This window comes from Theobroma cacao, chromosome 9 (assembly GCF_053813885.1).
Source record: "Theobroma cacao isolate CCN51 chromosome 9, ASM5381388v1, whole genome shotgun sequence".
NCBI classification, from domain to species: Eukaryota; Viridiplantae; Streptophyta; class Magnoliopsida; order Malvales; family Malvaceae; genus Theobroma; species Theobroma cacao.
Window position 1 is genome coordinate 38914457 of NC_142647.1, and position 12093 is coordinate 38926549.

A 12093-nucleotide genomic window follows, 5' to 3' on the forward strand; every position below is an offset into this window, starting at 1 on the left:
TATACTAGCTAGGCTTAGCCATCTTTTACAGTATCAATTACCATTTATAATTATATTAGAGGAAGAATTTCATCTAAATCCTGCTCTTTTTTATTACTCAAAAGTTATTAGTTTAGAGTTATCATTATTGGTTTGATTTATAGTTCCTTTGAAAAAAAGAAACAATCATATCTTACTTTAAACAAGATTTTTTAGGTTTAACTCTTTTCTCCAATTAACCATATGAGAGGAAGGGAAAAACTAATCTTACTTTATCATAATTGAAAATCATTCGATTTATTATCTCTTATATTTAAAAAATAAAAATTTAAATGAACTTGAATTATTCCCAAAATGTCATAAGTTACAGTCTTTCCATGGCATTTGAAAATTATTAATAATTAGCGGTTTTATTATATTGTTATATATGCTGCCAGCAAAGCTTTTGTAGTCTTCCCTTTTAAAAAAAAGTATTCTTTATATTTAAATAATAAAAAACTGTGATGTTCAAATTCATCACATGAGATGATCAGGAATTTATATTTATTCAAATAATTTCGTACAAGGAAGAAATTGAAGATTAGGACCACCACGTAGATTAGTCCTCTTGACTAAGGAGTACCAACAATTAATGTCCTTAAATATAAAATGCTGAAGTCTCTATAAGGTTATCGACTTGTTTGGCCTGATTGATACTCAAGTTGAAATTATTTAAAATAAATATTTCTTATATATTAAATTTCTCTATTATTTTTTTAATATGGCTGGTGTTTCTGAAACTTTGTATGACCTAGTTTCTGCTTTTTACCCCTTGCTCCAGATTCCAGAAGCTCGGCCTAACAGGCAGTTTATAAATTGACCTTATTTCCGATATATATTGTCAATTCTTCCAAACTCTCCTAAATATTTAAAGCTGACCCTTTTCATATGCTTTATTGGCTCTTTTTTTTTTCTTTATCTTAGCTTAACTAGGGAGAATTGGGGTCATTTAATCTGATTTGTTTCTGTTTTTTTTTTAAATATCTAGAAACCATGGTAAGTTTATATCATAAATATTTATCTCTCTTGCCTATTTCTAATTCTTAAAAGACTATTTTATAAGGAAATGACCTTAAAGATAGATCACACATATATTTTGTGGAGCAGCTTGAAATCCCAAAGTTCGTCTTTCCAATGCAATAAAATCATGCCAAGTGTGTAATCAGTTCTGGGGGTTAATGGATGGACACGACCGGAGAGATTACGAACAAGTTTTCAAGTCTTGGAGAAATTAAGGTGAAGGGGAAACGAGAAAAAGATAAAACTTTGCTTTCGATGGGAAACAGTAACACTTTTATCAAATGGTTTTTCCAAGGCTTTATAAATGTGGACACCACAAGCTAATAATTTGCATTAAAAAAATGCTAATTAGCAATAATTACTCAGTAATTATTCAGTAAATGAATTGTGGTTTTCCAGGACATTTTGAATTTACCCCCTCCCCCCATTATCATTAATTACCTATAATATTATATTATGTTAAACAATCAATGCCACATTTTGGCTGTTAACTTGAGAATCAAAATAATATTACTTGTCTTAATTTAAGCTGTCATTTCGGTGACTTTTGCGCCACTCTTTATAATTAAGGCCGGCTAATTAGATCCTTCAACAACGAAAAACCAAGTCAAAAATGGCAATTCCAGGCTATCGTCTTCATCTTTTTCTTTGGGCTTTTCTTGCCTTAGTCACTAGTAGTAAAGCTGTTACGCCTACCAAGGTGACGGATCCTTCCTTCAGTCGTAAAACTTTTCCGGCTGGTTTCGTCTTCGGAACAGCATCATCATCTTACCAGGTAAAATTAATTAATCCTATCGGTTGATTCCTCTTCTTAAATCTAACTTTCGAGATTTTTCCTTCAACCGTATACTTTTCCTGTTTGCGTGTATCGTCTCAGTATGAAGGTGCAGCTAAAGAAGGGGGCAGAGGCCCAAGCATATGGGATACTTACACTCACAAGTATCCAGGTCTCACTCTCTAGATGCCTCTTTTTTCTTAATTTCATTTTATTTTTCACAATTTTTTTTTGAAAAATCATAAGATAGCTTCCATTAATAAAATGGGAATGGTAGAAATTTTCATGGCAAGAACAACTCCAAGATGACTGCATCTGGAATTCAGTTAAAGATTTGGAAATTTTTTTCTTTTTTTAAGTAAATAATCTCATTGTGGAAAAACTGCACAGGTATATTTGTTTTCTTAAATCGATCCACTGAAATGTTCCTTTTAAGCAATTATTTTGATGAATGAAAATTTTGTAGCTTCATCCTTTTCTCACATGCATAGATACTTGCTCACTACATACCCGTCAAAACACAATACATGTAAAAAATAATAATAATAATAATAAAATAAAAACTCTTCAATTTACATGATTTTTTATAAACACACGTACAAAAAATAAAATAAAAACAATAAAAACTTGATTTAAGGTGTTGTTATCTCCTTTTAAAAGGGTTAGGATCTAGGTTTGGAATATTTCATTCTCTCGAATTTCCTCATGTGCATGAAAAAAACAAAAGAAAAAGAAACGATGAGAAAAGTTACATATATGAATTCCTTAATCAAAAGGAAAAATTTTAAAGGAGGTTGTTTGCCTATTAATATCGTAGGACCCCGAAAAAGAAATTTTACTTTCCACGAACATGCGTCTTTGCTTGCTTAGATTCTCTGATTACCCTCACATCGATCCTTTTCTTGTTTTATTCATGTTGTCAATAACTAATTAGCTATGAATCAAAAACAGTGAAAGCCTAATGGGAGGCATAATTAAGCATTCTGATTATATAATTAATATTTTTTAATTAGGTGAAAATAATAATTATAAATCTTTATACCAATTTGACCTTGGATAAGACATAAAACAAAGAAAATATTTTTTATAGCAAAAAGAAGAAAAGATAAAGGAAGTGCCTGGCACTGTGCGAGGAACAATGCCGGGCGCTACGAAATTTTTTTATAATTACTAACTGTTTAATTTGGCGGTGGGCAACAAGACATAAAAAATAAGCAAAACGTTTGAATGAAAAGTGGGGAACAAACTTTAACGTGCAAGGAAAACCCTCTCTTACTTGGTGAGTGCAGAGTGATCAATTGCTTAATCAATGATATCCCCACTGGCTACAGCATCATTTGTTTTTGTGGCGTTTTCTTCCTCTTGTCGTATTCTTTATCTTTTCCTTTCATGGTCATTGTCTTACGAAGAATCACAGAAAAGTCTATATAATATCTTTATTTTGTAATTTTATTTAAATTTTAATCAATGATATCCCCACTAGCTACAGCATCTTTTGTGTTTGTGGCGTTTTACTTCCACTTGTCCTATTCTTTATCTTTCCCTTTCATGGTTATTGTCTTACGAAGAATCGTAGAAAAGTCTACATAATATCTTTATTTTGTAATTTTATTTAAATTTTAAATAGCATTTTAATAAGATCCAATCATACACCTTAATTAACGTTTTGTGAAGAACTCGTTTGCATGTTTTACGTGTGTGTGTGTGTATCTTAAAAAGCATGTTACGTGTGTGTATATATATATCATTAAATTATAAAATTAAAGTGTAATATTTAAATATTATTTAAAAAATGTCTGCATGTTAGTAAATCTTAGATTACAATTTCAGTAAAACTTTTTGGTCATGAGTTTGCAGATAAGATAGCAGATGGCAGCAATGGAGACGTAGCAATTGATTCCTATCATCGCTATAAGGTATGGTGCAAAGAGGAGAGAAAAAGGGTTTCGTGGTATACCATGGCGTTGGATCTATGTCTACGGAGTGATGACATATTTCTTTTCCCATTTACAGGAAGATGTTGGGATTATGAAAGAAATGGGTTTAGATGCTTATAGATTCTCAATCTCATGGTCCAGAGTTTTGCCAAGTAAGACAATAATTACCTTGCAAATCAATTAGTTTTCATGTTGATGTGATGTGATGTGATCACTATATTTCACACAAAATAAATACTGGATTAGTAAAATCAATGTAGTAGTTAGTTTAATACATCAAAATTAATAAAATTATAAGTGGGCCGCCTATTCTATTACAAAGTTCAAAGGTGGATCTACATCATCCTATTAACTACTGGATTAGTAAATCTCAAAACTACTCCTTCCAAAAGGATTCTTAACATAAATTGCTGCACATTTGGTACGGGGAACAGTTAAGTTATTCTCCTCTATTCTCATGCATAGTTTTTTTCATGTTTGGTTCACAATTGTGCTAAAAGGAATAGTTATTCTCGAAGACTAGTTATTTTTTAAAATAAGTTAAAAGTCAAATTTAATTAAACTCACATTTTCTTTGAAATTAGCTATTTCATGTTTGATGAAATCGCTGCAAAAATTGTTAACATTAAATTTGTCTTCTTAAGTTTAAAAATTTACAATCCTACCCATATTAATATTTGTAAATAAAATATTAATATTTAAAGATCAAATATTAATATTTTAAATAAATTATTAATTATTAATATTTAAACAATAAAAAACAAATAATCGTAATAACATTTAAATTATAAACAAAATATTAATATTTTATAATATTAATGATTAAATTATAAATAAAATATTAATATTTAAATGATCAATTATTAATATTTTAAATAAATTATAAATAAAATATTACTATTTTATAATGTTAATAATTAAATAAAAAATAAAAATAAAAATAGATAATAATATATATAAAGAAAGGTATTTTTATTCTTTTATTTTTTTTATTTCAAAGTTATTTTTACCAACCATAATTATTCTATTCTATTCTCACAAAATAACTATTCTATTATCACAAAATAGTTATTTTATTTCATTTCTATCTATTCTATGAACCAAACGCCCAATTAGAGTCTTGAATAAAGTCTTTCAAGTTTCAACAATCCCCCATGTACTATTATTTTATATGATTAAATATTATTTTGTCACATAATATTAATCAATATAACTGAAATTATGTCATACACTACTATTAAATAATTTTATAATTTTATAATTTATTATGACTATTTAATTGAACATTTAATATCTAATAATATAATAATATTATTGAATATATAATTTTAAAATATTTTAATTAATATATTATTATGTAATATCTAATATTAAATTATGTAATATGATGTAATACTGTCTTACATAATTATACTTTTCAATATTAAATTATTTAATGTTATGTAATTATAATATTCAATATTATGTAATTATAATATTCAATATTATGTATATAGTATTATTTGAATAATATTAAATTTTAATATGATTAAATACTAATGTTTAATAATATTACTAAATATTATTAATTAATATCATGTAAATAATATAGTTTTATTTATTAATTACATTGTCACTATTTATTTCTTAATTTTATTTTGTGCATCGAATTGTTAAATTTTCAACCATTTTTAAATATTTGTTTTCATATGTAACAACATTACTTACCAAACTTGTTTTAAGGCTTCAAAATTATGAAAGTAAATAAAACAAAATAAGTACAAAATTTTCAAAAATAGAAAACAAAGGACAAAAAAAAAAAAAAAACAGGAAACGATACTAAACAAGCCCTAAACTTTCTAATTCTCCTTGTTTCTCATGCACTTGTAGGAGCCACAAAAGTGGGGGAATTTAGGCTGACTTATGTTGAAAATTGCGTTAAAGTTTTTATGGGGGCAATTTAATCTTTTTCATTTGTTGTTGCAGAAGGAAAGCTAAATGGAGGTGTGAACAAGGAAGGAGTTCGTTACTATAACAATCTCATCAACGAGCTCTTAGCCAATGGTCTCAATTCAATTTCATTTTTCTTGTCAATTAATTGCCGTGAATATAAATTTAGGCTTTTAATTTGAATTATAAATGATTTACAATCGTGCAGGTATACAACCTTTTGTGACTCTCTTCCATTGGGATCTTCCCCAAGCCTTAGAAGATGAGTATGGTGGTTTCTTAAGTCCTCGTATTGTGTAAGTAATTAGCAGTTCCAGTTGGAAACTTCCTCCATTTCAATGTTAGATTGCAATCAACAGTGATGTAGTGTAATTCAATAAATTGATGCATAAAACGGATTGTTATTCTTGGAGGACTAGCATCAGTAATTAATTAATAGATAGCTGCAACGTCATCAAGTAAATGTTTAGTCCATAAGGAACTGCCATTTAAATTGTTTATGGTATATACGTACTGTTAGGGATGACTTCCGAGATTATGCGGATGTTTGCTTCAAGGAATTTGGCGACCGAGTAAAGCATTGGATTACATTGAATGAGCCCTGGAGCTACAGCAGTGGCGGATATGCATCTGGGTTTCTAGCACCGGGCCGTTGTTCTGCTTGGCAGAAGCTAAATTGCACTGGTGGTGATTCGGGGACAGAGCCATATTTGGTGGGTCATTATCTGCTTCTCGCTCATGCAGCTGCTGTCAAACTCTACAGACAAAATTATCAGGTGATGAAACGTAGGCAAGACAGTCACAATAATAATTAAACATATATATAGCCATAAATATTGATCCAAACAAAACAAAAAATTGTATTTTAACAGGCAACTCAGAAGGGTATTATCGGAATCACTTTGGTGTCACACTGGTTTGTTCCATTTTCTAATGCAAGGCACCACAAAAATGCTGCTTTAAGAGCTCTGGACTTTATGTTTGGATGGTTAGTTTTACCCTTTGCTATTTCCAGTCCATCTTAATTTAATGTTATGTTTTTCTGCATCATGCTTTAACTTTTGGTGCATCTTTCTGAATTATTTTATTTGACGTAGAAATGAACATATATCAGTCGTAGTAATTAATTTGGATGTTTATACGATTTTCACAGGTTTATGGATCCAATAACCATTGGCAGCTATCCACACAGCATGCAATCTCTTGTTGGAAATCGTCTGCCTAAATTTAACGAAGAGCATTCTGAGATGCTTAAAGGGTCGTTCGATTTTCTTGGATTGAACTACTACACTGCAAATTATGCAGCTTATGCTCCTGAGCTTAATGCTGGGAAGCCAAGCTACTTGACAGATGCTCGTGCTAATCTTTCCAGTAAGTCATCAGTTAAGCATGTTAAGCAAATGATCCTTGATTAATTTCCGAATGACTAACTTATTTGTTCACTTTATTGCAGCTAAGCGTCATGGTATTCCAATTGGCCAGATGGTGAGGACAACAATAATCAACCTTAACTTCACATGTTTTGCAAATTGCATAAGAATTAGTCTTCCCATATTAATAATTTCGGATAGTTTTTTCCTTTTAAAAACTCAATTAAATCTTTTTTTCTTCAATTTCCTTGCATGAAATATTGTTGCAGGCAGGTTCAAATTGGCTCTATGTATATCCAAGAGGTGTTCGAGATCTTTTGCTTTATATAAAGGAAAAGTACAACAATCCTTTAATCTATATTACTGAGAATGGTAGGTCAACTTTATCTCTTTTCCATTAACATAATGTTATAATGTGTGTGTGTGTATATATTAGGAGAGAAGGAAAATGTAAGACTCTTTTTTGTTGCTAATTTTTCTATTTACTATATGTTTTTTTTTAGACAATTTAGCTATATGCTTTTATTTGTTAGAAAAGGAAACAAAAGCCGATTTTAGAAAAGTAAAATCATAATTGATTATTAATAAACAAACTAATGCTTTTCAAAAAAAAAACTAATATAAAGTGCAGCACCAATTTTAACAAAATTATTCTAACTAAAAGTAAAATAATATATTTTCTATAAAAGAAAATTTTCTCTCTCTTCTCGTATCTCTTTAAGTTGAATATCATTGAACTAATACTCAAATGTTTTTTTTTCTCATATGTATTTCATATAAGAGATACAAAAAAATGACAGAGATAAGCTGGGTAAAATTATAATTTTGGTGTAATAAATAATTAAGTTGATTTTTCTTTTGATCTTTTTCTTCTAGTATTTGGTTGAAGGAAAAGTGTTTGCAAATGTAAAGATGCAGATTTTTTCCTGTTTTTCATTTTCACTATTCCTTCATCTTTGCAGTACAATTGCATATGTTGATTACTTAGTCCTAGTTATTGAAAGAATTTCATGTATAGAACGGAAGGAAACTAGAATTAGATAATGATTTTCATTTTTATACATAAATTGATATAACACATGGAAGCAAGAAACTGGATAGAGCAATTTCAAAGACTCATAATTAGCTATAGGAAAATTTGTCATGTTTACAAACTCTTGCTATTGTTTCTTGTTGGGAGAGCCTTTAATTCCATATGGTTCCCGTTTTCTTTATTTAAAAAAAAATTAAGTCGGACAATAATGAAAAATATAATTCAATGCATTGTAGGCGTTGATGAGGTTAACAATGCCACATTGCCACTGAAGGAAGCCCTTATTGACAACATGAGGATTAATTACCACCGTGCACATCTTTCCTTCATTCAACTTGCAATTAAGTAAGTGCTTTTCTCTTTGATATATGTCTCTCTCACTCTTTTTCGTCGGTCCTAAAGATAATTATTTATCATGTTTTTGCTTCATGCATAGGGATGGTGTGGACGTCAAAGGGTACTTTGCATGGTCCTTGTTGGATAACTTTGAATGGATGAATGGTTATACCGTGAGATTTGGCATCAACTTTGTTGATTACAAAGATGGGTTGAAAAGATACCCGAAACTATCTGCCCATTGGTTCAAGAATTTTCTCAAGCATTAGAGCCATGATGCTCGATGTTGGAATCTCGTAATAATGACAACTTTTTTTATTAATAAAATATTATTAACTATTTCTAAGTGTAAAATGATTGTATGATAATAGAAGTCACATAAAAGATGCATTTAAAGAAGAAAAAAAGCTATACTTCATTGATAGCTCATGGGGTGAAGAAGCTGAATCAAAGACAGCTCCTCACCCATGTATACAAAAGAGTAGGAATAAGGACCTGCAAGAAAACACAAGCTCAATCAAAAATCAACCCCTGTACAATAATTCCCCATTGTCAACAAAAGCTCAATAAAACCAACACCTGTACGATCATTCCCCACTGCAAAAAAATGCTCACAGTTGATATCTCTGCAATTACTGGAGCAATCTCATACATATTTCTCAAATACAACCTCCATACTCCACAAGTACCGATCATATGCGAACCAAAACACATGCCAACTCTATCGACTCAGCACAGCCAATTCGATAATTAAAGTTCAAAGTGAAATATTAATTAAATTTCACTGGAGTAAAATTAAAATTTTGTTAAACTAAATTATATTAATAATTATATAATACTATTGGGCAAAAATTTGGGAGCAAACTTGGCAATTTAATTTTGATCAAACAATTAAAGGGCTCTCACCTCTGTTACTTTAGAACAAGGATGAAGGACAAATTACTGCAAATTTATTTTTAATTTTGTTTTTTATGAAAAGTGATTATATTAACACTAACATTAGCATGTCAGTTAAATTTTCAAAGCAGTTTGTTAGGGCTTCTATTAGCATCAAACCTGATTTATGCAATAAGGAAAAAGGAAATCTTTTTTAGCCTTTAAAAATAACGTGTTTTTAAAAATATGCCTCCAGATAATTTTAATTGTTTTTAACCACGAGAATAGATTTTGGGATAAAAATGCCCTTAATGAGCCATCTTCATTGACGTGCACTTGCAAACAGGCGAAAAATGGGAAAACAAATATGCGAAGAATTTGTGAACATCTAATTTTGTACAAAACATCCATTTTGTTTTGCACAAAATTTTTTTTTTGCGAAGCTTGTGCAAAACAAAATAATGTTACATGAGATAGTTTAGAGATTTCGGATATGGTATTCAAATAATAGGAGAAGAGTGATATTAAACCGAATGAGGAACCGGTCGTGATGAATCGAAAACTTGGAGAATGATGTGAAACTAGAAATCCTTGATACGGTGGCGAATCAAAAGGAGAAAGATGTGAATCCAAAGCACGTAATGGTTGTGCTACAACAGGCCATATGTGACACGACTGTGGCAGGGTAGGGTTTAGAGTTTGTGAAACGGCATGTTGGGAATGTGTGACACGACATGGTGGGAATGTGTGACACGGCAGGGTTCAAAGTTTGTAACATGCCATGGATGGAATCTGTGACACGGTAACGTTCAGAGTTTGTGACACGCGATGGAAGGAATCTGTGATACGATAAGGTTCAGAGTTTGTGACACGCCATGGAGGGAATCTGTGACATTGCAACATTTAGAGTTTGAGACATGCCATGGAGGGAATTTGTGACACGGTAGGGTTTAGAGTTTGTGACACTCCATGGAGGGAATTTGTGACACAGTAACTTTCAGAGTTTGTGACACGCCATAGAGGGAATCTGTGACACGACAGGGTTCAGAGTTTGTGACACGCCATGGAGGGAATTTGTGATACGGCAGCGTTCAGAGTTTGTGACACGCCATGGAGGGAATCTATGACACGGCAGCGTTCAGAGTTTGTGACACGCCATGGAAGGAATCTGTGACACGGCAGTATTCAGAGTTTGTCAGACTCCATGGAGATCTGTGACACGGCAATGTTTAGAGTGTGTGACACGGCATGGCTTGAACATGTGACACGACATGGTTTGAAAAAGAAAAAAAAAACAGGCAAATAACGAAGAAACCGATTGGACTTCCACTAAATGAATTCAATGAATAAATGAATATTTATAAAGGAAATTGTGAGGCCATTTCATTTTAATTAAATATTTTTCAAAAATCGTAAATGTTTATGTGAAAGAATTTAAAGAGTTTGATTTGATTCATTCCTCATTCCCAAAGGTACCAAAGTGTTCGACTTTGTTCTTTGCAAGCTTGATGACACCACAACAACAATGTCGATTATCAGTGAAGAGGTCAGTCAGTATGAAAAATAAAACTTTCTTCTGTTCGTTAATTTTTTGCTGGGTTTGTGTGATATGTTCGTGTCTTTTTCAATCTTTTTCAATTGTTATGTTTAAACTGTTTTCTTCCCAGTTTTATGGTCATACCAAAGTTTTGAACTACAACAGATATGGCGTGTAGTGGGTTAACTACTTTTTGATGTTTTTAGCGTGTCACGACATTGGTTATTTTAAGGCAGTTCGTGTAACAAGTCAGTAATTACACTAATTGGCATGTCAGCATTGGCGTGTAATAACAATTGACTTGATATGCATGGCGTGTAACAACATTTTACTTGATATGCATGGCGTGTAACAACATTTGACTTGATACGCATGGCGTGTTACAACACTTTATGTTATATGCATGGTGTGTAATAAAATTTTACGTTATATGTATGGCATGTAACAACATTTTACTGGATATGTATGGCGTGTAACAACATTTATTTCTTTCTTCAATATACCTTGTTGCACATTATGGGTTAACTAACTCGTGCATGTGTGCCATATTTTGCAGATGCAATCTAGACAGTATGAGGATCTTGACAGTTTGCTTATTATGCTGAGGGAGAAGTGGGCGTTCAATGTCTCTATTAACACCAATTGTAAGTGGTCGCAACTGCATTACATCAACGAGACTCTCTAAGAGAAAGGGGAGTACGATGGAGTGAAGCGTACGTGCTTCGGAATGTTGCTGGACGTATATCTTCAAGGCTACATTTGCATTGGTCTCTTGCATAACATCATGATTCGTCGAATCAATGTGACAGATTCAATGGAGTATGAGCTATGGTTTGCCATTGGCAAAAGCAAGGTACGCATATCAAAACAGGAGTTCTGCCTTATCACCATATTGAAGTTTGGTCAAATGCCCGATATGTTCACATGATCGTACAAGGTTGTTGCAGACGAAATTCATGCGAGATATTGGAACAGGTAGTAGAGCGTTAAGCTGCAGGCATTGCTTAATATGTTCTGTGGAGGTAACTTTCAGTTACCAGGAGACGCCACTAAGATGGCACTCATCTTGATCACAAATAACATTTTATTTGGTCAAGACTAACGTAGACGAGTGACGCCTTGGCTCTTGTCATTGGTGGAGGACATCGACACTTGGAATGTCTTCCCATGAGGTCACTATGTTTAGAGGCTGACCTTAGACTACCTTTTGAAGGGGTTCGAAGTGTCTGCCTCAAACTTGTAGAAAGATCATTTATGGTACA

The 12093-nt window shown here is 31.6% G+C and overlaps 1 protein-coding gene across 1 annotated transcript; it reads left to right on the forward strand.

Annotated features, from left to right (window-relative positions):
- Window positions 1-1592: 1592 nt before the first annotated feature.
- LOC18589678 (beta-glucosidase 12-like) lies at window positions 1593-8757 on the forward strand. Its single transcript, XM_007014752.3, has 13 exons — window positions 1593-1813; window positions 1916-1985; window positions 3671-3729; window positions 3827-3902; window positions 5716-5793; window positions 5888-5975; window positions 6200-6455; window positions 6552-6667; window positions 6833-7050; window positions 7133-7164; window positions 7319-7421; window positions 8319-8427; window positions 8519-8757. Exons 1-13 carry the CDS (start codon window positions 1652-1654, stop codon window positions 8685-8687), a joined length of 1536 nt encoding a protein of 511 aa, XP_007014814.1. The 5' UTR covers window positions 1593-1651; the 3' UTR covers window positions 8688-8757.
- Window positions 8758-12093: the final 3336 nt, after the last annotated feature.

Coding starts and splice junctions, on each gene's coding strand:
- LOC18589678 (XM_007014752.3), top strand. CDS start 1,652: ATGGCAATTCCAGGCTATCGTCTTCATCTTTTTCTTTGGGCTTTTCTT. Junction 5,976..6,199: donor TTCTTAAGTCCTCGTATTGT/GTAAGTAATTAG, acceptor ACGTACTGTTAG/GGATGACTTCCGAGATTATG. Junction 6,668..6,832: donor CTGGACTTTATGTTTGGATG/GTTAGTTTTACC, acceptor CGATTTTCACAG/GTTTATGGATCCAATAACCA.